The following is a 25,758-nucleotide window of genomic DNA, read 5'->3' as shown; positions in this document are numbered from 1 at the left end:
TAAAAGACTGACAATAACATAAAGTTGCTATGCAACAGAAATAAGTTACATGGTAAACAGGGGCTGGCTGCATAAAATAGTCTTAAAGTTAGTCACCTAATTTTTTTTTTTAAGACTGGTCATAACTTTTTAAAGTCAGTTATAAAACGTTAGCTATAAAAAGGTCTAATTTGAATCTATAAAGTAAGTCAGATTTCCTTTGGGCTGGCTATTAATTGGTTAAACTAGTTCTTAAGACACAGTTTTAACATGGTGGCTATGCTTAGGCAACTGGCCCCAGGTGTTTTAGCGGTTACTGTCTCACTGGTTTTAGCTTGACTGAAATGCTTATGGACAGAAGCCAGTACTTCTTGTACTTTAATGAACTATATGTCATAAAAGAAATGGGTTTGTATAGAAGTACACCCTGTTCAACATGTTTTCAGGTGGTAAGTGACACGTAAGTTCCCAGGATTTCTGAATGTTTTCGGTATCTGAATGCTGAACACTCAGGTCAGTGTTGTTAGTGTCAACTAAGGCTAAAATTATTTTTTAAAAATAATGTGTAAATGTGTGTAGTTTTGCGACTGGGGAGTCCCCTACAGTTAAATTACTGTGGTAAATATATCTCTAGAAGAAATTATTAAATAAAGTTGTTTTTGTTTTCTTTGTGCAAAAAAAGTATTCTCATAGCTTCCTAACATTACAGTTGAAGCACTGATGTCACATGGACTATTTTATCAATGACTTTACTACCTTTCTGGGCCTTAAATGTGCCGTGTTGCTGTCTATGCAGAGTCAAAAAGCTCTTGGACTTCATCAAAAATATCTTAATTTGTGTTTTGAAGATGAACAAAGGTCCTACGGCTTTGTAACAACATCAGGGTGAGTAATTAATGACAGAAGTTACATTTTTTGCGAGCTATCTCTTTAACTAGAACGCATGCGAATCAAAAGGTTTATATTTCAGATTACAGTCTGTCGTCAGACCACTAACGCCTCCTATAACTGTTTCTGCATCATCTAGTTTTGATCCATGATGGATACAAGTACAAATGTAAAATGACATGGCGTCTGGAAATCAACAACCATATCAAGCCTAACCTCTCCAGCAGAACACAAGCAAAGAGAGTGCAGAAAATAGAAAGTTGTGTGCTTGTAACAGCAAGGTCAAAATATAAAAGCAAGCCAATCTCTACAAAGACCAGTCTAGCAAAGAACGTATTTCCAGCCACCTCAAGCGTGATATTGTACAGGAAGGGGTGGAGCTGCTATCTCGAGTGATTTATAGCCTTCTCCATTTTGTAGAAGCCAAATACAGTGCTGCTGGCCTTCATCACAGCAAAACCAGAATCACAACAGTCAGTCTAAAATAAAAAAAGGCTAAAACTGCTTTCCAGAAAAGTTGATGCATTTCTTCAACACACTACCCATTATTCTGAATGGAAAAGTTATGAATGTGGAGCAGAGATTCAATCACCAACAGTCATGGAAAGCAGCTTTGACCAAAACACTCCTAACCAAAGTTTGGCGGACATTCATAATTCCTCACCGAGTTTATCCGATGACGTAATAATGTCGGTGGGAACGCATGAATCCAGATCAGCATCCATAATCCCAAGAGGGTCCAGCTGAGCCACATGGTGACCACGTATCTACAGGAGACAAGAGGTCCCCCCACAAACATGGGAGCCGAACGCAAAACCACCCACAAGGGAGAGATACAGAAGGGGGGAGAAAGGCACAGAAGAGGAAGTGCAAGAGAACAAGGTGGTTGAGAAGATATAGGAAGTGTGATCGGAGGTGAAATGAAGTGTTGGATGCAGAGGGGGTCGGGGTATAAGAGTTGGAAAACAGGGAAAAAAAAGAGGAAATGAGAGAAAGAGGGACAGATAATGGGAAGGGGAAAGCGACAATCACACAAAACAGGCTCATTAATGGTGGTCTGTTGAGCTGTGGGGGACAGAAAACATTTCTCACCAACATGCTGGAACCCAGTAGCTACTGGGGACTCGTCAAAATTTACACAACTGATGCCAAGTGGGTCGAGGTTTGCATTGTGATGCCCCATTACCTGGAAACAAGGCAACAGCAGTCACAAGACATGAGGAGTTCACCGAGCAGATCCCATGACTGTGAAATCGAGCCCAATCTTTCACAAATGTGAGATTTAATCAAAACGAAGTAATGTACAATTTGGCATTTTCAATCAAACAGGATTATCTGCTAGAGGTCGACCAATGTATCATATTACCAATTAATTGCCACCTTTATAAAATCACACCTGATCTCTTTTGTGTTGGTGTTTAACTTATGCGTGTTCCTCTGAGACCTGTGCCGGAGGATTATTATTAGCCACTGTGGAATAAATCAAAGTCAAGGATGGAAACTGTTCACTTTTCATCTTAATTCAGCAGTAAATTAAAAGCAAACTACGTTGGTTATGATTAGTCTAGATCCAGCACGCTGCATTATTTCCTTGTCATTTCATGACAATAAAATAAAAATATAATATAAAAAATATAAATATATAAAATATCATCAGTTTAAAGCACATCTCTTTTTTTTATTTGATTTATTTTATATTCACTTTAATGGCTTAATATAACCATGAAAACCATGATAACCATGAAAGATTTAGGTTATTTTCAAAATTCCACATCGTTTTATACATATTTTGGGCTATGGGGGGGGGCGCCATCATTTTGACGACACAAAACGGTTGCACTCTGTGTGCTGTTCAGTGTCTGACAAGTGTCGCATGTTTACATCCTGTCAGGATGGCATCTAGCGTTTCTTGTTTCTGCCATTTGTAAGCTCTTTCAATAGCTGCGGTCAACTAAAAGCCTCAAAGACATCAGGGCTAAAGTGGAGAGAACAAAGACGCTGATCTTTAGGAAGTTTTATTCATCCACAGGCATCTTCCCATTCTTTTCTCCTCTCATTACTAGGAAATGCAGTGAAGACTTACATCGCTTCACTTGTTGCCCTTCAACTAAAAATTACAACCAAAAGCCGCACAATGTTAGCCTGGCAAGCCAGACCCACATAAATGTAGGGTCTGGGCACTCTCCATAGACAGGGCTCAACCGGAGGGGTGGGATAAACGGTTGTCTTTCAAACTCCTCTCCACGCAATAGGATAGCGCTACAACCAATCAGAGACTTAGTCGGTCAGGTGACATAGTCAGAGCGACGAAGATTTTTAACAAAAATCAGTGCACTGTGCAGTCTGTCAGCTAAATAATAGACATAGATGGGCACTAAACCTTTAAAAGTAAACAAAAACATGCACAGACAAATCCAAATTACACCCTGCGGCTCGTGACGATACATTGATGTCCTAAGACACGAAACGATCGGTTTTTGCAAGAAAATGAACAGTATTTATATAATTTTCTTTTTACCTTTGATACACATCCACGTCCATCTGTCATGAGCACGAGTTTAGCATATCTATGATTCGACTCGTCACATGTGAACGCGCTTTGATGTAGTATACGCAAACACCGAAAGGGGAAATATGTAAAAAAAAAAGTCCAGGATGAGTTTGCGCAAGCAAACGTAATCTTTTTCAGCTTTAAATGGGTTTGAACAACCAGGACAAGCGCAAGTAATTACCATTTTGAATAGCCGCTATATCCACAATCTCTTGTGCTGTGTAAACAATGAGTGTCGTATACACGCCACAGATCGCTTCCGGTGTTTGCGTATTCTACACCACAGCGCGTTCACATGTAATGAGCTCCTGCTCAGGACACATGGACGTGGCTGTGTATCAAAAGTAAAAAAATATATAAATACTGTTCAGTTTTCCACGCTTAATTCACGGAACCAGGAATTCATGTCTGACTGAACTTATGGTCGCAGTTCAGTCGTCATCATGTTAAGCCCGCCCACCGACTCGTGATTGGCCCGGTACATCTTGGATTTTTCGGAAATTTAAGTGAATTGAGAGTAACTAGACTGACCTTAGAAGCAAATGTAATTTGCTGCCGCTAGGGGCGCGTCTAGATTCTAGGCTAGCACAATGTGGCACTGTATCAGTATTTTTTGGGATGTATTGCTTAATAAATATAAGTAAAAATAGCAATAGTTCACAGAGTGCAACCATTTCACATCATCGCAATAATGGCGCCCCCCCCATAGTCCAAAATACATATAAAACAATGTGGATTTTCTTAAATAATGCATGTCTTTAATGGGTTTTCTACTATTTATTTCAGTAATACACATGATTTACATTATATTAAGCCATACAAGTCTTAATACCCATAATATTTATATTTCTTTATGATATTAGCTATATTTTTCACCTTAGTTATCAGCAAACCCTAATATTGGTCGACCCCGGCTATCTGCTTAGTGAATGTTCTCCTGTAACCTCAAAAAGCATCAAAAGCATCTTTTCTTTTTTAACAAAATGAACATAGATCTCTTACCTTGTTAAAGGTTCACGCTGCAAACTCATTAAAGGCAGCACTAAGATATCAATTTTAAGCCAGTATTTTTAAAGAAACAAATGCACAGGGTTTTTCAAATCTAAGTGTGTACCTGATAGGCCCTGATGAGTGACTGTACTGCCAGATGGTCCTCCACCAGTTTCTCCACATTCGGCTGGGCCCCCACCAGAGACTGGGCCTGAGCGAGCCCAGCCAGACTCACTCCCATTGGAGGAGGACTCTGGTAGGCTGCACCTGGGGGGGCACCAGCATTAGCATTCCTGAAGAAAATGTCCCAAGACTGGAGAACAGAAAAAGAGCCAGGATTTAGCCTCTTTAGTTAGATACTTAAGTTGCAGTCAATAGCTTAAAAACTGAACTGGATATGATATAATTGAATCATTTTGAACAAAAAAAAAAAAAAAGCAGATACAGTTCAAAGTGTCTAAACTGTTTAACATGGTACATGCGTTTGGACTGTTCAACAGTGTCTGTAACAAAACTCTTTGTTCATTTTCTCCAAATTAAACATCTGTTGAATACATGAATGGATTTATTTTGTTTTTGAACATAACCCATCTATAAAACATGTCTGATATTGCTTCAGAAGTGATTAAGGTAACAACACTTATACTACTATTCATACTTAAGGTCATGGACAGAGGACATTTCGATGAGTAACTTATCCAGCAGCTTTTGTGCTAGAGAGGGAGATGGATGCTACAGACTTTCGAGAACAGTTTTATAAGAAGTTGTATAAGATTTTCAAGGATTGTGGTCCTGAAGACCTATCATAAATAAGCTGGAGCTTTACAATTCATTCACATTCATATGAACACTGGTCTCTTTTAAAGCATACATGCACATTTACACAATACTGATAATGTCATTTCAGTAATGATGGTGCTGGATTTTTTTGAAAGGTATATGAAATGGATTTCCGTGACCTTTTCAACAAGAGTCAAATTTCACATTATGACACAAATATTTGTCCTTGTTCTTTTGCTTGGCAAACAATTCTTTGAGACTCTGCATTGAGTTTGCAGTAACACAACTAATGCATTTGAAAAGGTGTGGGTTGATATTTGTCAAATAGCAGGAACCAAAACTCAAAGCCTGTCACATGAGAAAAGAACTGTTTGCAATTCAGATGCAAAGTTATTAGACAAAATCCCTAGACAGAAAATGGTTTTGCAAATTAATTTATGTTAATAATTAACTAAAAGGAACACAATACATTAGTATGTTCTCTAAATTAAATGTCTAGGGAGCACACAATGAGTTATAAACCAATCACCATTACTTTCTAATTCATTTTACGAAAAAGTGCTTAAAGGAGTTCACTTCCATAACAAAAACTAACAGATGATGTACTCACCCCCTTTTCATCCAAGATGTTCGTCTTTCTTCAGTCGTAAAGAAATTATGTTTTTTGAGGAAAATATTCCAGATATTTTCATATAGTGGACTTCTATGGTGCCCTGAGTTTGAACTTCCAAAACGCAGTAAAAGCGGCTTCAAACGATCCTAAATGTGGTTGATTTTGGATGATTTTGAAATGATTTTTGAAGTTGAGGGAGAAAATGAGATGGGAGTTTTCTGACATACCCTACCTGTCTTGAACCAGAAAAAAACTGAGTTCAGGCAGAGCAAGACAAGACAAGCATTTTAGGTTAAAAAGTATATAAATTGTAATTTTCAAAAACAAAATAACCGATTGTTTTGCTAGATAAGACCCATCTTCCTCAGCTGGGATCGTTTACAACCGCATTTGCCACATTTAAACTGCATTTTGGAAGTTCAAACTCTGAGCACCATAGAAGTCCACTATATGGAGAGAAAAAACAAAAAACAACAAAAAACATTTCATTATGACTGAAGAAAGAAAGAGATTAACATCTTGGATGACAAGGAGGAGAGTACATTATCTATAAATATTTGTTTTGGAAGTGAACTTCTCCTTTAAGGTATAAATACCTCAGCCCCTAACCGTGTGGATATTGAAATAACTGTTACTGCACCTTCTGACCACATTGCAGAATAAGTGATGTTGTTTATAAGTACTTTTGTCTTGTTTCGCAAATGTTTAAAGATTCAAGATATATTTACTTGACAAGCAAAAAGTCTTTGTGATTTTCATAAAAATGAAATAAGTTAAAACAAAAAACAACAACTTACTTTGAAGGGAAAACAAGTTTTCATTCCCCACTGAAAGATATGTGACCCTGGACCACAAAACTAGTGTTAAGTAGCACGGGTATATTTGTATCAATAGCCAAAAATACACTGTGTATGGGTCAAAATGATCAAATTTCCTTTTATACATAAAATCATTAGGATATTAAGAAAAGATAATGTTCCATGAAGATATATTTTAATTTCCTACCTTACATATATCAACGCTTGGACACCTTTAAAGGTGATTTTCTCAATATTTCGAATTTTTGCACCCTCAGATTTCAGATTTTCAAACTGTTGCATCTCAGCCAAATATTGTCCTATCCTAACAAACCATACACTAATGGAAAGCTTATTTCTACTTTCAGATGATGTATAAATCTCAATTTTTAAAAACTGACTCTTATGACTGGTTTTGTGGACCAGGGTCACATATTTGCTCTTGTTTCAAACTAACTCATTTCATTTTGACTTCATATCTTCATTTTGCATCTGAAGTAAATGTATCCTGATTTAAGGTTGTTTAGATATTTGTACTGTATAACAAGACAGAAAAACTGAGGTAGATATTCATGTGTATCAATGCATGCAACATTTAATAGCATAAATACACAAATTTAAAGACTTACTGCTCTGATTTAACATTTTTTTAAAGACCTTAATTTGTGGAGGGGCAAGTGAAGACTTTTTAAAGGAAACCCCGGGTATTATGACTTGCATGGCATAATATAATGAAAATGACGTCTCTTCCTGAATTATGTAGTAGAAAACCCATGAAAGACTTTATTTTGTCTGTTATTTCAAAAATCCAAATCATTTTATACATATTTTTTCGCTGTGTGCCATTATTTAGATGATATAAAACGGTTGCACTCTGTGAGCTACTGGCGCTACCCATTACTAATTTTACCACAACACAACTCGGAAAATAAAATACTGATACAATGACCACAGTTACTGAATGAGCTTACAAATGGCGATGGAGTAAACCAAAAGGTTTAAACCAAAAGACATAACATCGATTTTTTTTTTTCCCCACGAGGAGTCTAAATGGTCCGGATATCGAGTGAAATCCGTCTGCGGTGTCATGACAGGTTCACATCCTGTCAGGATGGCATCTAGTGTTTCTTGTCTCTGCCGTTTGTAAGCTCTTTCAGTAGCTGCGGTCGACTAAAAGCCTTAAAGGCATCAGGGCTAAAGTGAAGAGAACAAAGACGCAGGTCTTTAGGAAGTCTTATTCGTCCACAGACATCTTCCCATTCTTTTCTCCTCTTCTTATTGCTAGGAAAAGCAGTGACTCACATTGCTTCTCTAGTTGGCCTTCAACTGAAAATTAAAACCAAAAGCTGCACAATGTAGTTATTGTATCAGTATTTTATTTTCCGAGTTGTGTAGTGATAAAAATAGTAACAGGTAGCGCCAGTAGCCCACCGAGTGCAACCATTTCATGCCATTGAAATAATGGCGCCCTCACAGTCCAAGGTATGTAGAAAACAATGTGGATTTTTTTAAATAACGCAAATCTTTAATGGGTTTTCTACATATTCCAGTAAGAGACATCATTTATATTAGTTATATTAAGCCATACAAGTCTTAATACCCAGGGTTTCCTTTAAGACAAGCAGAAACCTTGCAGAAATCTTGTAACACAATAACAAAAATAAAACTGAATCCTTAGAATAAGTAATTGCCTGAGAGACAGGGGAAATATCCATACATAGAAAACTGAGCAAAACATTAACCCAAGATACTGGACCTTGTACTCACTTCTGAACTGTGAAAGTGGTTATCATAACTGAGGTTATTACATAAAACCTCATTAGAAGTACAGTATGTGAATACAACTAAACAATCATAAAGACGCTGTGCGTCACTGTGTCCTGGAACTGGCACAACCCCATGACTGCTCTAAAAATACTACAGGGATCCCAGTAATGTGACCTTACACACACAAGTTGCAACCCAGCGTCTGCAGACGGACGGAAATTCAGTGTATACTTGCATTGGGATAGTTTTTGCCATTGTTATGACAAAATGCCTATAACCTTTTGCTAGGGGAGAGGACATGACCTGAGGGAGGTCTCTTCAATCCTTCTTCAAATATTCCACCTGTCTTCTTACCTTGTGCACACTCTTGGGATTTTCCAACCATGCATAGTACATCTCCTCGACATAGTTCGAGCTCGTTCCATTCAGAAACGGCTCTGCGGCCACAGGTGCCGTGTAGCACCTGAATGGCTGAAACGTCCTAGGGGCGGCCGCTGGCCTCTGCTGTGATAGATTTTTAGCAGTCTGTGAGGCCGTGATCGGCCGGAGCCGAGCCGCACAAGTCCTTAAGCGGTGCATCGCAGTCTTTTAAACGAGCGCCACCCACACTCACAAGGTCCTGGATGTCCCCAGTGCCACAACAGAAAAGAGAAGTGTCACCTCCTTCTTCTTTAGCTCAAACGGAAAAGGCGTTTCACTTTCCTGGGGAAGATAGTTACAGAAGCCCTTGACCTTTTAATCCGATCTGTGGTTAGCACTCTGAAACAAAAAAGGAATAGAAAAGTCAGAGGTGCGTTAAGATGCATTTTATCTCAACAATTAATAGACATACAGATTAGATGGATAGGAAGACACATCTTCCTACAGCTCAGAACGTAATCTCATCTCATATCTGTTTATGCAGTTTTGTGCTTTACGCGGCATAATGGCCGCTTCCAGAGAACAGACAAAGGTCAAAGAGCTAGTTAAGTTCCCGATAAAGACCATGAGCACCGAAGGACTATTTTTGAGAAACACAACTAAATGCTTTGTAAGGTAAAAAAAAAAAAAAAAAGGTAGTGATTTTTTACACAATATATACAAAAGTGAATACAAAACCAGCTGAAGTGAGTGAAATTGAGTCACAAAGATATTATAAATATACATAGTGTTTGTCAAATGATAAGAGAAACTAATTGAACTTTGAATTCATTTTTCACCCAACTGATATGAGATGCTTTGCCAGTAAACAAGGCTTCAGAATAATTTGAATAAGAGTGATGTAATGAGGTCACGATGACTTGATTCTTGTAATACTCCACAAATTTTGCTACAAGTTTGATTGCAACACATAATCATCACTATTAATAGTGTTCATCGTCTGTTTTATTACACCATTACTGATTTTAACATACATCTATACCATATGTACATCAACTTGACATACAGTAGTCACCACTAGTAAGCTACTAAATATATTGTAGTAACCGAAACTTTCTGTACAGCTGCTTTGCAACGATTTGTATCGTGAAAAGCGCTATACAAATAAACTTGAATTAATACTGAATCTCTCATTGCAAATTGTACATTTTCACTAACTCAAGAGAATTAAGGGTCAAAGGTAAATCTATTTTAATCACATAAAAACAGTTTAAAATCGTCCTTTATCACATGGCTAACTAATATGTAGTTTATAATTTATAACAATATATAAAATGTAACCAGGAGCGTAGAAAACACGTGTGAATGACATTACATACATTTAAAGCATGTTACACTACATACAATTGAACCTTCATTACAAGGGACTTATTTAATATCCTAATGAGTATTTATAGCATCATTAAATTAATAAATTCTAATACAACAGGCCGTATACAACTTTTTCCTCGCGTTATAGCAAAGCATTAGCTTTCCTACCCATCTAAGGTATAAAAACACACCCGCTGCTGCTGTAATAATCTAAGCGATGCTCTGTTTCATTAAAATGAATAACTGTTTACCGGTGTCCTTTTCCCCTAAAACGAAACTGCTATGACCATGCGGTTGAAATAAACATGGACCCCTTCTCTCCCTCCACACGCCTATGTTTTGACCTTGCGTCCACATTCCACTCCCCTTGATGAGTCTCTGAACCCCGCCCGCCCACCGCTGCGTTTCAGAACGCTCATTGGCTGGAGTTTCTAAGCCCCGCCCACCGGACATGCCTAGTGGAAGGCTAATGGAGACACGGAGTGTCAATCATCATGTCCTTTGACTAAACATGGATCTTATGAAAATATTAGCAGCCTATGCTAAACGTCAAATCAGAGGCTGCATCTGGAATACAGTAACGCAACTTTAAGTTGTAATACTACGTTGTTATTTTGTGCGAATGTTGAACGTGTGTTTAATGAATAAAGAAACAATACTTAACGTTACTTGTTTCTGTTGTGAAGCGCAACACCTTGAGCTAGCAGCAATAATGAGCTAATTTAAGGTCGGTAGTTTTGTAACTGGATAGTTTAGTATCCTTTAGCCAATGGACTGACTCTTAAATACCTATTCATGTCATCAAATATCAGGTAACTCTGTGTCACACCAAACCAGAACAAGCTGCCATGCTAATTTAGAAAAGATGAAGTGAGAAACGCGGCTCCTCCTTGGGGAATTTGCCGACGTTGTAATCAAATGTCCGTTTAACGACGGATTGGAGCTATGTACGCAATACAAGAAGGAAAAACACTTACTTGTGCCGGTTGCCTTTGTAAACTGGTCGTGCACCGGAGTTGTAAACGGCTCCGCTGACCCCCTGCGCAGCTCGAGAGACTGACAGAAGAGAACACTGGAACAGTTCCGTCATGAAAAACGTCAGCCGCTTTCGACGTCACTTCTAGATTTCGCGCGGTATTTTTACTCCCGGTTCAACTCAATCACGCGAATCGGTTCTTTCGAACTGTTCTTTTCAAAGAACCAATTCAAATCGATTCAGCAGTTCTTTACAACATAAATTCGCCATCACGTGACATCCGGCTATCCTAAACATATAGTTGAAATCAAAAGTTTACACACACCTTGCAGAATCTGCCAAATGTTAATACAAAATGCATGTTATTTGTTATTTAGTACTGACCTGAAAAAGATATTTCACATAATCCACAAGAGAAAATACATTTATAAAATGACCCCTGTTCAAACGTTTACATACACTTGATTTCTTCATACTGTGTTGTTACCTGAATGATCAGCAGCTTTTTGTTTAGTGATAGTTGTTTGTGAGTCCCTTGTTTGTCCTGAACCGTTAAACCGTCTGCAGTTTTTTAGGAAAGTCCTTTAAGGTCACACAGATTCTTTGGTTTTTCAGCATACTTGTGGATTTGAAACCTTTCCAACAATGACTGTATGATTTTGAGATCCATCTTTTCACACTGAGGACAACTGAGGGACTCATATGCAACTATTACAGAAGGGTTCAGACACTCACTGATTCTCCAGAAGGAAACACGATGCATTAAGAGCCAGGGAGTGAAAACATTTAGAATTTGAAGATCAGGGTAAATTTAGTCTTTTTTTGTCTACTGGGAAACATATAAGTATCTTCTGTGACTTCTGGAGGGTAGTACTAAATGAAAAGATATGATTTAGGCAATGTACACATCGTCATTCTGTTCAAAAGCACCCCTGCCTCTTAATGCATGTTTTTTTCCTTCTGGTGCACCAGTGAGTGTTTGAACCTTCTGTAATAGTTGCATATGAGTCCCTCAGTTGACCTCAGTGTGAAAAGATGGATCTCAAAATCATACTGTCATTGTTGAAAAGGGTTCAAATACACAAAAATGCTGAAAAACCAAAGAATCTGTGTCACCTAAAGGATGTTTCTGAACAACAGTGGGCAGTTTAACTTCTCAGGACTGATGAACAACTATCACTGAACAAAGAAAACAGCTGTGGGTCATTCAGGTAACAACACGGTTTTAAAAATCAAGTGTATGTAAACTTTTGAACAGGGTCAATTTTTCTCTTGTGGACTATATGTAATCATCTTTTATGTGAAATATCTTATTCAGGTCAGTAATAACATGTATTTTGTATGATCCCTTATATTTTGGTAAAATAATTAACATTTTGCAGATTCTGCAAGCTGTATGTAAACTTTTGACTTCAACTGTAAGTTGCATTAATATTTAGTGAACAAAAGTCTTGGTACATTTTAATAAAACTATTCAACTATTAAAGTAATGATGCTTTCACATGTGTCTTGGAAGTTTCTACTTTTAACTAGATGTGTCTGATTACAGTCAGAGTAAAACTTTACATTTCTTGTGGAGAGGAAAAGTTTTTGACGCTGACGATGTTTTTTGCCACACAGGACTGTACTGGTTTTTATAAATTAATAGTACCGTAATAGTTATCTAAAACTATAACAAAAATCAGAAACGCTGCCTTGTTAACTAACTAAATTAAGTTGAAGTACTAAGTAAATAAAAATGACAAAAGCACATAAGAAAATGACTAAAACATGACAAATAAAAACTACTTAAAAATATATAGCTAAATCATTTTTAATCTATACATTTTCAGTTAACATGGCTGACTAGTTCATGACATCGATTCACTGAAAGGATCGGGCCCACAAAATATTTAGGTATGAATTAGATATTACAAGATTCCATAATATGCTTAAGTAAATATGTTTTGGCTTTTTTATATGGTTATATGGGCCATTCTACAGAATTTGTCTTAAGTCCAAAGTTGGAGACATGTAAACAACAAAAAAAAAAAAATTCTTTTTCCAAAAATGTTGTATGTATGCAAATTGTAAAATATCCAAGGTACACATTTCTAGTAATTGTGCAGTTAATTCTCATACTATATTTTCAGAAAGTTTTGGAATATTTGTCACTACTGAAACACAGTAATATATAATTTAATAAGGGTTATATTGGCCTATTAAGTTTTTGCTTTTGTCTACATTGTAAATATTTTTTTTGCTGTTTTATTAAAGTGTTTTGAAAGAGGTAAATCAACAACAGTTACATTCTTATCAATATTTCAAGTGTAATTTATGAGATTTGTTGTATTTTGAATCTAAATTTTCTTTGTAAAAGGCAAAAGGTTGATCATACTGATTTCAAAGTTAAGGATTCATTAGTTTGAATACATTAAACCAAAAACTATTATAACATCTTAGCTGATAATTCAGTGTACTTTATTTTTGACAAAACATCCCATGTTGATCTGATCCCATGTTCCAGAATTACAGAATTTTAACCCACATACTGAAACCCTATAAATACAAAAAAATTAATTTCCTCCAAATATGAGGATTATGTGTTCCCTTTAAAGTTACACACAGATTTTTCATATTTTAACACATTTACCTCAAAACGATGGGGCCTGTCTACTCACTATGTAGCTATGAGAGAGAGGGACACATTAATATTTCCTGATCATAAATGTAGGGATGCGGGACACTTTTTTTTTTTTTAACATAAAATTGTATCATTTCATTTACAAAGAAAATCTAAAATATTTTTTTTGAACTTCACTTTTTAAAAGATTTAAAAAGATATTTAAAAACAACAATGTACTTTTTTTTTTTTTTTTTACAATATCATTTTAATAAGTTGGAATTTAGAGGTTAGGGTTTAAAAGTACCCAATAAATAATGATTTTATATATATTAAGCTTACTGATATTTGAAATATTATTGTGGGTTTCAATAGATAATAGAAGGATCTTTGTAAACATTTAAGATTTGAATACTTAAATGCTTTTTAAATGTGTTTTTTGGTTGTGGGACATTCTGTAGAATGTATAATTTAATAGTAATTTAGCCAGTAGTTGACCAATCATACGTATTTGCTATATAAATAATATTTAAAATGCACTTCACAGCATAATTAAAAACATACCAGTGATTTTATTTTCATATGCAAAAACCAAAATCATCACTATCACACTGAAGGTAGCCCAAGTCCATCCTTGATCCATTAAACATCAATAATCCAGAATCCACAACTGCGACCAGCTGCTCGACCTGTCATTACACACAAATGGAAATGCAGTGCAAGAAGGGGGGAACCTATCATTCATTCAGTCAATCATACTCATTAACATAATACACAGATGTAAAATAACACTCGTTATTATCAGACATGTATTGTATGGCACTTGGCTGTTTTTGCTATGATGGAAAGTTCCTAGTATGAGAATACGGTCCAATGTGCTCTACAACAGACATGTTACAGCGGTTTGTGTTTGTTTGTTTGAGGGTGCATGACTTTATACACATACTCTACCTAAGTAGTCTATGAAACATGCAGACAAAATGGTCTTTTCGTTCTTATTTAACAGTTTCAGCGAGGAAGAGACTTTGTGTTTATGGCATAGTACGTGATCTCATGCATAAAGTCATGTAGCCCTTGAAAACGATAGGAGAAAAGCTTCTATTTTGCTTTTTATTGTTATTGTCGGGAATTAAAAAAAATTGTTCACACCACAATAAAACCAGCAGTCAAACATAAAGTGTCACAAAACACAAACAAGTTTTCATGTTTACCTGATTTTTTTTTTTTTTTTTTAACCTCATTGGGGACAGAATTTCACTTGGGAAATAAAGTAAAAAATAGATTTTCTATAAAAGTTCTGTATAAATAAAAGTATGCAAATAAAACTATTTATAAATGGTAAAATTATAGATTTAAATCACCATGTTGGGTAACAATTTCAAATGATAAAAACACTGAAATGTCTTGCACTGTAGTATTAGAAAACCTAAATTATCAATAAAAGAACGATTTGCAGTTACCATGGGCCACTTAAATCATACTAACGACATGATAACCTTGTAAAATCTTAAGGATGCCTCATAAACTAAATTATCGCATTTTGGTTTGTAGTATTTAAATTTTTAGGACAAAAAAAGGTTGAATGAGGTGTTTGGAATATATTTTGCACCAAAAAGTTAAAAAAGGGGGAAACCAGCCTATGATCAAAGGGTCTCTGTACATTCTTATAAACAGTGGATATTACTGAAGTGCAATCAGTCGCAGTGGTCCTATATAGCACATAAGAATCGTAACACAATTAAGGAGATCGGTGTGTTGCCATAGACATCTTTTGTCGGGTGACAGGTTGGAGGTGTTTAATCGGCTAAAGAGTTTTCTCGCTCCCGTCACGCACTTTGTAGGAGGTTTCTTTCGCAACAGTGACCGTCTCTCGGTTTGATTGACAGTTGACAGCTGTTTACAGACGGAGGGGGAGAATAAGTGAGGGAGAGGGTGCGACCACCTGATTCCTCCTTGACTCCTCCCACTGCACATTTCACACTTGGCCCGTCCATCCCAGACAGAAATACAACTGTCAGTCGGACGTGGGTTGTGTGTTATACTGGGGGCGCAGGCGCTGGTCTTTGAGGCATAAGATGTTGGGTTGGAGCAGGTGGTCTGTGAAGGGTAGACAAAGTACAGGAATAAGATCTACAGAAACTATGCTTTCAAAATGTTGCTGTCTGTGTAGAACATTACATATCAGCCACTTATGAGGTTTTATGACTAGGATGCTGGTTTAAAAGACACTTGTCGGTAATATTTTTTGTAATTTCCCCATTTATTTGAATCAAAATCCTGTAAAACAGTAATATTTTGGAATATTATTAAAGGGAACTCTGGGTATTAAAAGAACACTCCACTTTTTTTTAGAAATAGGCTCATAGGAAGTTCGTTGCCGTAATATGGCTGAGGCAGGCGGAGTAATATCACGCAGTGCCTGAAATTAGTTCCCAGCTAGGTTAGCATTTGCACATGTGCTGCGTGATATTACTGCGCCTGCTGCATCCATATTACGGCAGCAAACTTCCTTGACTATTACGCCGGAATGGGAGTGTAGTTCCTAATCTTATCGGCCTAGAAAATCGCAGCTTAACAACAAGTTTTAAATAGGACAAATATCGAAACTCGTTGGTCATTTTTGAACGCGATGCTATTGGTCTAATAGGATTCAATGATCTATGCTAAGCTATGCTAAAAGTGATATCTCCAGAACCGGAGAACGGCTGAATGGATTTCAAAACGGTAAAACTCAACTTACTAACTCGGGGGGATTTGGAGAATAAGCCTATTTCCAAAAAAAGTGGAGTGTTCCTTTAATACTTGTATGCCTTAATATAACAAATGATGTCTCCTACTAAAATATATTGTAGAATATCTATGTAAGATTTGTTTTATACATATTTTGTACTATGGTGTATGCCATCATTTTGATGATACGAAATGGTAGCACTATGTGAGCTACTGGTGCTACCTGTTGCTATTTTTACCTAAACACAACTTGTAAGATAAAATACTGATACGATGACCACAGTTACTGAAAGAGCTTACAGCTGGCAATGGATATAAGCGTAGGCTTAAACCAAATGCCGTACAATCGATTTTTCCCCACAAGGAGTATAAACGCCCTGGATATCGAGTGAAGTCCACACTGAGAAACTCCTTCAGTGGCTGCGGTGTCATGACAAGCGTTAGCATGTTAACATCCTGCCAGGATGGCATCTAGCATTTCTTGTCTCTGTCGTTTGTAAGCTCTTTCAGTGGCTGTGGTCTACTAAAAGCCTTAAAGCCATCAGGGCTAGAGTGGAGAGAACAAAGACGCAGGTCTTTAGGAAGTTTTCTTCGTCCACAGACATCTTCCTATTCTTTTCTCATCTTCTTGTCATCGTATCAGTATTTTACTTTGTGTGTTGTGTTGTGGTGTCTGATCCCAAGCTTTTGAACAGTATTATATATTACCGTGCAAACGGAGGTGGTGGTGGTCTGGAGGCGTAAGATGGCACAGAGGCTGATTTATTAGTTTGAACCACCTGTGAAGAGACAGAAACTCATGTTCCTACTGAACAAACATATGGATGACAGGTAACTTAATAAATGAACTAAACTAAATAAGATTAAATGAATTAGCATCACTCAGATTTAAAAGGGATAGTTTACCCAAAAAATACAATTCTGTCATTATTTACTCACCCTCATGTTGCTGGTCCCCGTTGACTTCCATAGTATGGAAGAAAATATTATGGGAGTCAATGGGAACCATCAACCGTTTGGTTACCAACATTCATCACAATATCTTCTTTTGTGTTCAACAGAAGAAAGAAACTCATACAGGTTTGGAATAACCTGAGGGTGAGTAAATGTTGACAGAATTTTTAACCCTTTAAGTCTCTGTTCAGTGACTAAACAGCTAAAATCATTTGAAACAAAGCTTAAAGGAACACTCCACTTATTTTGGAAATAGGCTCATTCTCCAACTCCCCCCGAGTTAATAAGTTGATTTTTACCGTTTTGAAATCCATTCAGCCGTTCTCCTGTTCTGGCGATATCAATTTTAGCATAGCTTAGCATAGATCATTGAATCCTATTAGACCAATAGCATCGCGTTCAAAAATGACCAACGAGTTTCCATATTTGTTGTTTTTAAAACTTGACTCTTCTGTAGTTATATCGCCAGAACAGGAGAACAGCTGAATGGATTTCAAAACGGTAAAAATCAACTTATTAACTCGGGGGGAGTTGGAGAATGAGCCTATTTCCAAAAAAAGTGGAGTGTTCCTTTAAAGGGATAGTTCACTCAAAAATGAAAATTCTGTCATTAATTACTCACTCTCATGTCGTTCCAAAAATCCGGGAGCTTTGTTTTACTGCAAAGACAGCAGTACAACTGACATGCTCAAGGCCCATTAACTTTTGAACCACTGATTTCACATGGACTATTTTAACAATGCCCTTACTACCTTTGTGGGCCTTGAATGTGTCAGTTGCATTGTGATCTATGCAGGGCCAGAAAACGCTTTGATTTAATCAAAAATATCTCAGTTTGTGTTCTAAAGATGAACAAAGTTCTTACAAGTTTGGAACAACACAAGAGTGAGCAATTAATGACAGAATTTTAATTTTTGGGTGAACTATACTATTCAGTAGCACACAGTACAGTACATGCGTAGGCATATTAAATAATTGGGTAATTGCACACTGATGTATTTAACCCAATTACAAAAAAAAAAGAAACCCAACCTTGATATGTCAAATAAGCTTAGCTGTAAACCATTACGAACATTCATGTTACACAATTTCAGATCCTCCCTTAGAGGATTAGAGAAGAAAGATATATATATATATATATATATGTTTGAAACAAATAGCTCTGAAAGATAAATTAAAGATCAAAGAAATTGCACAATAGCAATGAAGTGCTGACGTGAGAATTAATTTTATTAGTAGGTACACTTCAAGACAGGGTTAGTAGGAGTAAATTAGAGAGATTACAAATAATAATTATGATTTTTGTTAATTTAAAAATATACAGTGGTGGCCAAAATTATTACAAATTATTTTCACCAGCTAAAAAATGTTTTTAAGCCAGTTATTTCTATCTTTTGCTGTAGTGTTTCAGTAGGAAATATATTTTTTTCGGTTTCCAAACATTCATTTTGCCATTAATTGTAATAATCCAATGAGATTTTTGTTTTGCACACAGAGTCTGACAACAGCCAGTGCTCCACAGAGATCCGATCTCATCATCATCCAGTCCGTCTGGAATGACATGAAGAAACAGAACAAACTGAGGCAGACTAAATCCAGTACTGTATTTTATGCACTTGTTTAAAAATGCTGTAAAATGTGGATGCTGTCAAAAATAATGTCATAAATAGATTTTCTTTATTAATTAACTTCTATTAACTAAATAAAGTCAATATTTGGCGTGACCACCCTTTGTGTTTAAAGCAGCTTTTGCCCTAGGTGCACTTGCACAGGTAGCTTTGCAGGTAGGTCTCTTGAAGCATCTTAGAGACGTTGCCACAGTTCTTCTGGATTTAGTCTCAGTTTGTTCTGTTTCTTCATGTCATACCAGACAGATAGAGTCCTTGTGCTATCAAAAATGGCAAAGTGAATGTTTGGAAATGTAAACTGATATTTCCTACTGACAGCAAAATATAGAAATAACTGACTTAAAACCAGCTGATGAAATAAAATAAAAAATTAGCTGATGAAAATACCAGTGTTCTAATAATTTTGGCCACCACTGTATATTATTATTATTAATGAATAAGATGGTTGTTGGTTTGACAATGTACAGGGCTTTTGTCCTTCTTACAAAAGACAAATATAGGGGAAAAAAAGAAAGGTTAGGAACAATGCAGTGAAGCAGAGACTGTATAAGCAACAGCAGCAGAGATGCCCCACAGCACAAATACAGTAAAACCCTCTTAAATAAACAGTATGCAGTTATTTACCTCTGCTGGTGGCAATAACTGAGCCTGGTGCTTTATCATAAAAGAGAAAAAGAGAGGAGCCTGGTCATTATCTATATATCAGCAGCAGACAAGCTCAAAATAGAGGCATTCTGCTATTGTTTAAAACCGCAACATTTCATGACTTCAGTTAAATGTGTAGGACAGATCATTTCTGAGAATTTTCCATTATTGTTCTTTCCAAATATTTGTCAGTCTGGAAAAGTAATATTTAACAAGGAGTGTTTGAAATTTGGTCACGCACTAATGAACCGATTTACTAGCTGGTTAAATCTGTTGCAGTGTCATTTCTCAAGTGTTCAGTGGGACAGTTGTATATTTGTGTTATGCTCAGACACATATGCTGAAAAATATCTCATATCTAGTAGGTGCAGTACTACAGGTTAGTTACACTAGCTATGTTAGCACTACATTAAGTGTGTTAATAGTGGCAGTGTGGTAGTCAGTAAACATCCTGCTGTGCAGAGGTCACTCACCCCATCCTTCACTATACTGCTGGGGTTTCCGCGTTGGGACACAGTAGTCTGTGGTCTGCTGTCAGCTCTGAGAAACAACCAAAGACAGTTGATCAGTATTGATTTTACAAACATTAAGGTTATAAAGAACACACTAAACATCATTTGTTCAATACAATTCAACAAAACTGAATGTACAACATAATTCTGATCTGGAAACACTGGACTTGTATATATACAGTTGAGGTCAAAAGTTTACATGCACATTGCAGAATTGGCAAAATATTAATTATTCTACCAAAGTAAGAGGGATTACACAAAATGCATGTTATTGTTTATTTAGTACAGACCTGAATTAGATATTTCACATAAAAGATGTTTACATATAGTCCACCAGAGAAAATAATAGCTGAATTTATAAAAATGACCCTGTTCAAAAGTTTACATATGCTTTATTCTTAATACTGTGTTGTTACCTGAATGATCCACAGCTCTGTGTTTTTGTTTAGTGATAGTTGTTCATAATTCTCTTATTTGTCCTAAACAGTTAAACTGCCTGCTGTTCTTCAGTAAAGTCCTTCAGGTCCCACAAAATATTTGGTCTTCCAGCATTTTTGTGAATTTGAACCCTTTTAACAATGACTGTATGATTTTGAGGTCCATCATTTTACACTGAGGACAACGGAGGGACTCATATGCAACTATTACAGAAGGTTCAAACACTCACTGATGCTCCAGAAGGAAAAACTGAAAACTTTTGAACCGAATGAAGATGTGTACATCTTTCTTATTTTGCTTAAATATAATTTTTTTTTTCATTTAGTACTGCCCTTCAGAAGCTACAGAAGATTAGTTAAGATAAGTTTAATTTATCCCGATCATCGAATTCAAAAAGTTGTCACTCCCCTTAATGCATTGTGTTTCCTTCTGGAGCATCGGTGAGCGTTTTAACCTTCTGTAATAGTTGCATATGAGTCCCTCAGTTGTCCTCAGTGTGAAAAGATGGATTTAAAAATCTTACAATCATTGTTGGAAAGAGTTCAGGGTTAGAAAGCTCTCAGATTTCATCTAAAATATCTTAATTTGTGTTTTGAGGGTGTTCTTAAGGGTTTGGAAGTACATGAGGGTAAGTAATTATTGACAGAATTTTCATTCTTGAATGAACTATTTCTTTAACTGAATAAACACCTACTTTTTGGCTACATTATCAGCTTAGGGTTATGCATCAATTTTTATAATTCATCAAATGTGCTTTGTGGACGGCATCGTTACAGTCCAGTGAAAGGTGGAGTTTATGTCACTTTGTCTACTCACTCGTAGCCCTGAGAGCGTTTCTTTCTGAAAAAGCGTCGCTTCAGCTCGTTCCTCTTGAAGAACGCATACAAACCCAATGCCAAGAGAGGAAGAATCAGGAAAAAGAACACAAGCAGACCATCCCTTGTGGAAGTATCTTTATCTGTGTGAAATTCAGACAGAGAGGGGAAGATTTTATTTTAATTTTGATCACATTAACAGAACACGCATATTAAAAGTATTGATAATTCTTTGTGAAGCTCTAACTATGGTGTTGTTTAAGCAGTCTTACCGTTCCAGGTGGGGCCACTGTCGACGCTTCCTCCATAACCAGAGGCCTCACAGAACGGAGGAGCCCAGCCGTATTCACAGTGGCAGTTTTTATTGCTGTTACACACCTGAAGCACAAATACACACATGCAGCAAACATTTTATGAAGCTGAACTCAGTAGGATTTGAAAATAGGTATGTAAAATGTTATATTTAAAACTGTGTATGTAAATGGGTGGTATGGATTTGTGAGAAGTGAATGCATATGTACCCCATGGCCGTGGCATTTCTTCTCAACATCACAGTCATAATTCAGCACGTCTGCATTTTTGCACTCAAAATTTAGACAAACCTGCAATACATATACATAAGTGGTTAGTTTTACAAAGTCAAAAACTCTTCATATGTTGTATCTGTTAGTTTTCTTCTTCTTCTTTGCTAAAAATCAACTTTTTCGAACTTGTCCTAGATGGTTTGTCCAGTGTCCAAAGATCATCTTCAGACAATGCTGGCCAAAAGTTATCAAAAGCTTTTTTTATATACCAAACCCTTTTTGTAAAGAGCGCTAATGAATTTGATGAGATTTGTGCAAAAATCTCTAAAGATGCTCTAAAGATGATCCAAGCCAATATGATCCAAGTATGAAGAAATTCTTCAAAAGAATTTCTACTGTCAAGATTTTTTTGCCATTTTGAGTTTTCCAAAAAATCTACTTTTTCAAACTGCTCCTAGACAGTTTATCCAATTTTCACCAAAATTGGCTTGGATCATGTTATTTTTATTTAGTACTGAATTAGTAGAATTAGATGTTTCACATAAAAGATGTTTACATATAGTCCACAAGAGAAAATAATAGTTGAATTTATCAAAATTACTTTTGAATACTTCAAAAGAATTTCTACTGTCAAGATTTTTTTTGCCATTTTGAGTTTTCAAAAAAATCTACTTTTTCAAACTGCTCCTAGACAGTTTATCCAATTTTCACCAAAATTGGCTTGGATCATGTTATTTTTATTTAGTACTGAATTAGTAGAATTAGATGTTTCACATAAAAGATGTTTACATATAGTCCACAAGAGAAAATAATAGTTGAATTTATCAAAATTACTTTTGAATACTTCAAAAGAATTTCTACTGTCAAGATTTTTTTTGCCATTTTGAGTTTTCAAAAAAATCTACTTTTTCAAACTCCTCCTAGACAGTTTATCCAATTTTCACCAAAATTGGCTTGGATCATCTTTAGAGCATTCTAGAAAAAATGTTATCAAAAGCTTTTTGATATGCCAAACCGTTTTTGTCAAGCGTGTTAATGAATTTGATAAAGTTTGTGCAAAAATGAGGCTATATCTTTGCAATGCTTTAGTGGATTAAGATCCAAAGATCTAAAAATGTGACATTTCTGTTTATAATTTATAATTAACCAGTTTGACCAAAAATCGTAAGAGTGATCTTGTTAGATTTGGAGCGGCATACCGAATCAAATGATACCAAATTTTCCTATGTCAGCCATTTTGACTGTGGACCATTTCAAATTTTGTAGTAAAATGCAGCATTTTTCAAATGCTTTAGCGTATTGTTATGAATTTTATAGAATCGATTGCGGGGAAGTTATGAAATTTGGCACACAGATAGAAGACAGTTTCATTATTAACCACAACTAACCACAACTATCAAACTACCATAAATTAAATTTCTACTGTCAAGATTTTTTGCAATTTAGAATTTTTCCGAAAAATCTACTTTTTCAAACTCGTCCTTCACAGTTTGTCCAATTGTCACCAAAATTGTCTCAGATCATCTTCAGACAATGCTGGTCAAAAAATATAAAAAGCTTTTTGATATACCAAACCGTTTCCGTAAAGCGTGTAAATGAATTTGACGAAGTTTGTGCAAAAATGGACATGAGGCTATATCTTTACAATGCTTTAGTGGATTAAGACCAAACTTGGTACTAAGCATGACCTGAGGGCACATGAGTAGTTTCAGCACAGTGCCACCTACTGGTAAAAATATATAAAAATGTGACATTTTTGTTTATAATTTCTGACCAGTTTGACTAAAATTTATAAGAGTGATCTCATTAAATTAGCATATTGAATCAAATGATATGTCAGCCATTTTGACTATGGACCATTTCAAATTTTGTAGTAAAATGCTGTATTTTTCAAACGCTTTAGCGTATTGTTATAAATTGTTATAATATTATAGCGCTTTTGAGAAAGTTGTGAAATTTGGCACACAGATAGAAGACAGTCTTATCATTCACCATAGCAAATTTGTAGACTCTAACTCAAATCAAACTACCATAAATTAAATTTCTACTGTCAAGATTTTTTTTTTAACTCAAAACTGGCTCAAATCATCTTCAAAGCATTCTGGCAAAAACTAATCAAAAGCGGTTTGATATACCAAACCGTTTGTGTAAAGTGCATTAAAGACCATTTTGAATTCTGTGGTAAAATGTATTTTTCAAACACTTTAGCATATTGTTATGAATCTTATAGAATCGGTAGCAGGAAAATTATGGAATTTGGCACATGGCTAGAAGACTGTCTCATCATTAGGCACAGAAAATGTGGAGTCTCTAACTCAAACTACCAAAAATTTAATTTCTACATTCAAGATTTTTTGCTATTTAAATTTTTTTCCAAAAAATCTACTGTTTTTGAACTCCTCCTTGACAGTTTGTCCAATTTTCACCAAAATTGACTCAGATCATCATCAGAGCATTCTGGAAAAATTTGATTAAAAGCTTTTTGATATACCAAACCGTTAACGTAAGTGTGTTAACAAATTTGACAAAGTTCATGCAAAAATTTACATGAGGCTATATCTCCGCAACGCTTCAGCAGATTCTGAACAAACTTTGTACCTGTTATAATAAGCATGACCGGAGGGCGCATTAATAGTTTCGACACAGCGCCACCTACTGGTTAAACGATATAAAAAATTACATTTCTGCTTATAACTTCTGACCAGTTTGGCCAAAATTCAAGGCATACCGAATCAAACAATATCTAATTTTCCTATGTCGGCCTTTATGGGTGTTAGCCATTTTGAGTTTTGTAGTAAAATCCCGTATCAACAAATGGTTAGAACCTAAGTGTGCAGGAAGGTAGCTCTCCAGAAGCAGGATTGGGGAACCCTTTATTGAGTAATTAAAGACAGCTCCTTAGCTCTTCATTTTACTTCTGTTGTGCTTGGCCTCTTAAATGCTGCTTGCAGCTATATTCTTATCTTTAATGTAGTATAATAGACAATAAAATGCTTAAAACCTATTATAATAGCTTTTAAACCTAGGATGATTGGTTTATTGAGCAAAATAAAACAATCATCTTAGGGGACAGAAAAGTTCCTCTAACTGAAGAATCATCCTTATACAGAATATTTACTCATACGTGAACACTTAAGCTAAACACATCTATAAACATTTACTGGCAACGTGCGCACATTATTGAAGAAAAAAAGCATTGTGTGTTTAATAAGTTGGTGAATGTTTCTTTCCTCCATCACCTTATTTTCTCCACACTTGGTGCCCTCGTTGACCATGCCAGGATCAGGCACATCAGAGCCCAGAAGGAAGTCCACACCCCAGCAGGTTGTGCCGGCAATGGGGGTCTGGATGATCGACGGCTTGATGCCAAATATGACCGACGACTGAACGTTCTCGCACTGCAGCTTCCCACACATGGCGTTCCTGAGGGAATGAGAGGGTGTTTGTACTTATAAGGGTTGGGCAAAATGTCCTGAGTGTGAATTTGAATTAAACTGTAATGCTGTATATCTTGCCACGCTGTACCTGCTCTCACACTTCTTGAACCCGTTAGAATGGTAGCCACAGTTTCCAAAGCGATCGCCTTTAGAGTTGACATCCTTAAAACACAGCTCAGGAGCAGCTTTAGCCTCTGCACACACAAAGAAAGACATTTACAGAATATTAATTAACTCTTTTATTTGTACAAAATGAAACTTTTTAATACATTTACATTTACAAGTCCTGCAATAATTGCATGTCATAGATCAGTAACATTGAGATACTATTATAGTTTCTATTATTATTTAGCATTAGTTATTATTTATATGTGACCCCGGACCACAAAATTAGTCATAAG

General features: G+C 36.1%; 2 protein-coding genes across 7 annotated transcripts in view; both read right to left on the bottom strand.

Annotated features, from left to right (window-relative positions):
• The window catches only part of ogdha (oxoglutarate dehydrogenase a), a 39,053-nt gene extending 27,826 nt beyond the window's left edge, over positions 1-11,227 (bottom strand). For 3 of the 5 annotated variants that reach the window (XM_073819619.1, XM_073819621.1, XM_073819622.1), the window contains exons 1-4: positions 11,074-11,227; positions 8,720-9,124; positions 4,533-4,721; positions 1,532-1,634 (exon numbers count right to left, since the gene is read on the bottom strand). In XM_073819619.1, the coding sequence (XP_073675720.1) occupies positions 1,532-1,634; positions 4,533-4,721; positions 8,720-8,944 (517 nt within the window). In that variant the 5' untranslated portion in view covers positions 8,945-9,124; positions 11,074-11,227. Of the gene's footprint in view, positions 1-1,531; positions 1,635-1,959; positions 2,054-4,532; positions 4,722-8,719; positions 9,125-10,347; positions 10,452-11,073 lie in introns of those variants that run through there. The other 2 variants (XM_073819623.1, XM_073819620.1) reach the window with 2 other exon arrangements.
• A 2,999-nt stretch (positions 11,228-14,226) lies between these two features.
• The window catches only part of adam9a (ADAM metallopeptidase domain 9a), a 58,457-nt gene continuing 46,925 nt past the window's right edge, over positions 14,227-25,758 (bottom strand). Inside the window, exons 15-23 of one of the 2 annotated variants that reach the window (XM_073818870.1) lie at positions 25,446-25,551; positions 25,160-25,343; positions 21,918-21,998; positions 21,669-21,774; positions 21,398-21,539; positions 20,105-20,171; positions 19,611-19,640; positions 17,113-17,183; positions 14,227-15,771 (exon numbers count right to left, since the gene is read on the bottom strand). In XM_073818870.1, the coding sequence (XP_073674971.1) occupies positions 15,711-15,771; positions 17,113-17,183; positions 19,611-19,640; positions 20,105-20,171; positions 21,398-21,539; positions 21,669-21,774; positions 21,918-21,998; positions 25,160-25,343; positions 25,446-25,551 (848 nt within the window). In that variant the 3' untranslated portion in view covers positions 14,227-15,710. The remainder of the gene's footprint in view (positions 15,772-17,112; positions 17,184-19,610; positions 19,641-20,104; positions 20,172-21,397; positions 21,540-21,668; positions 21,775-21,917; positions 21,999-25,159; positions 25,344-25,445; positions 25,552-25,758) is intronic. The other variant, XM_073818871.1, reaches the window with a different exon arrangement.

Source organism: Garra rufa, chromosome 15, assembly GCF_049309525.1.
Source record: "Garra rufa chromosome 15, GarRuf1.0, whole genome shotgun sequence".
NCBI classification, from domain to species: Eukaryota; Metazoa; Chordata; class Actinopteri; order Cypriniformes; family Cyprinidae; genus Garra; species Garra rufa.
This window is presented reverse-complemented; position numbering and strand designations above follow the sequence as displayed.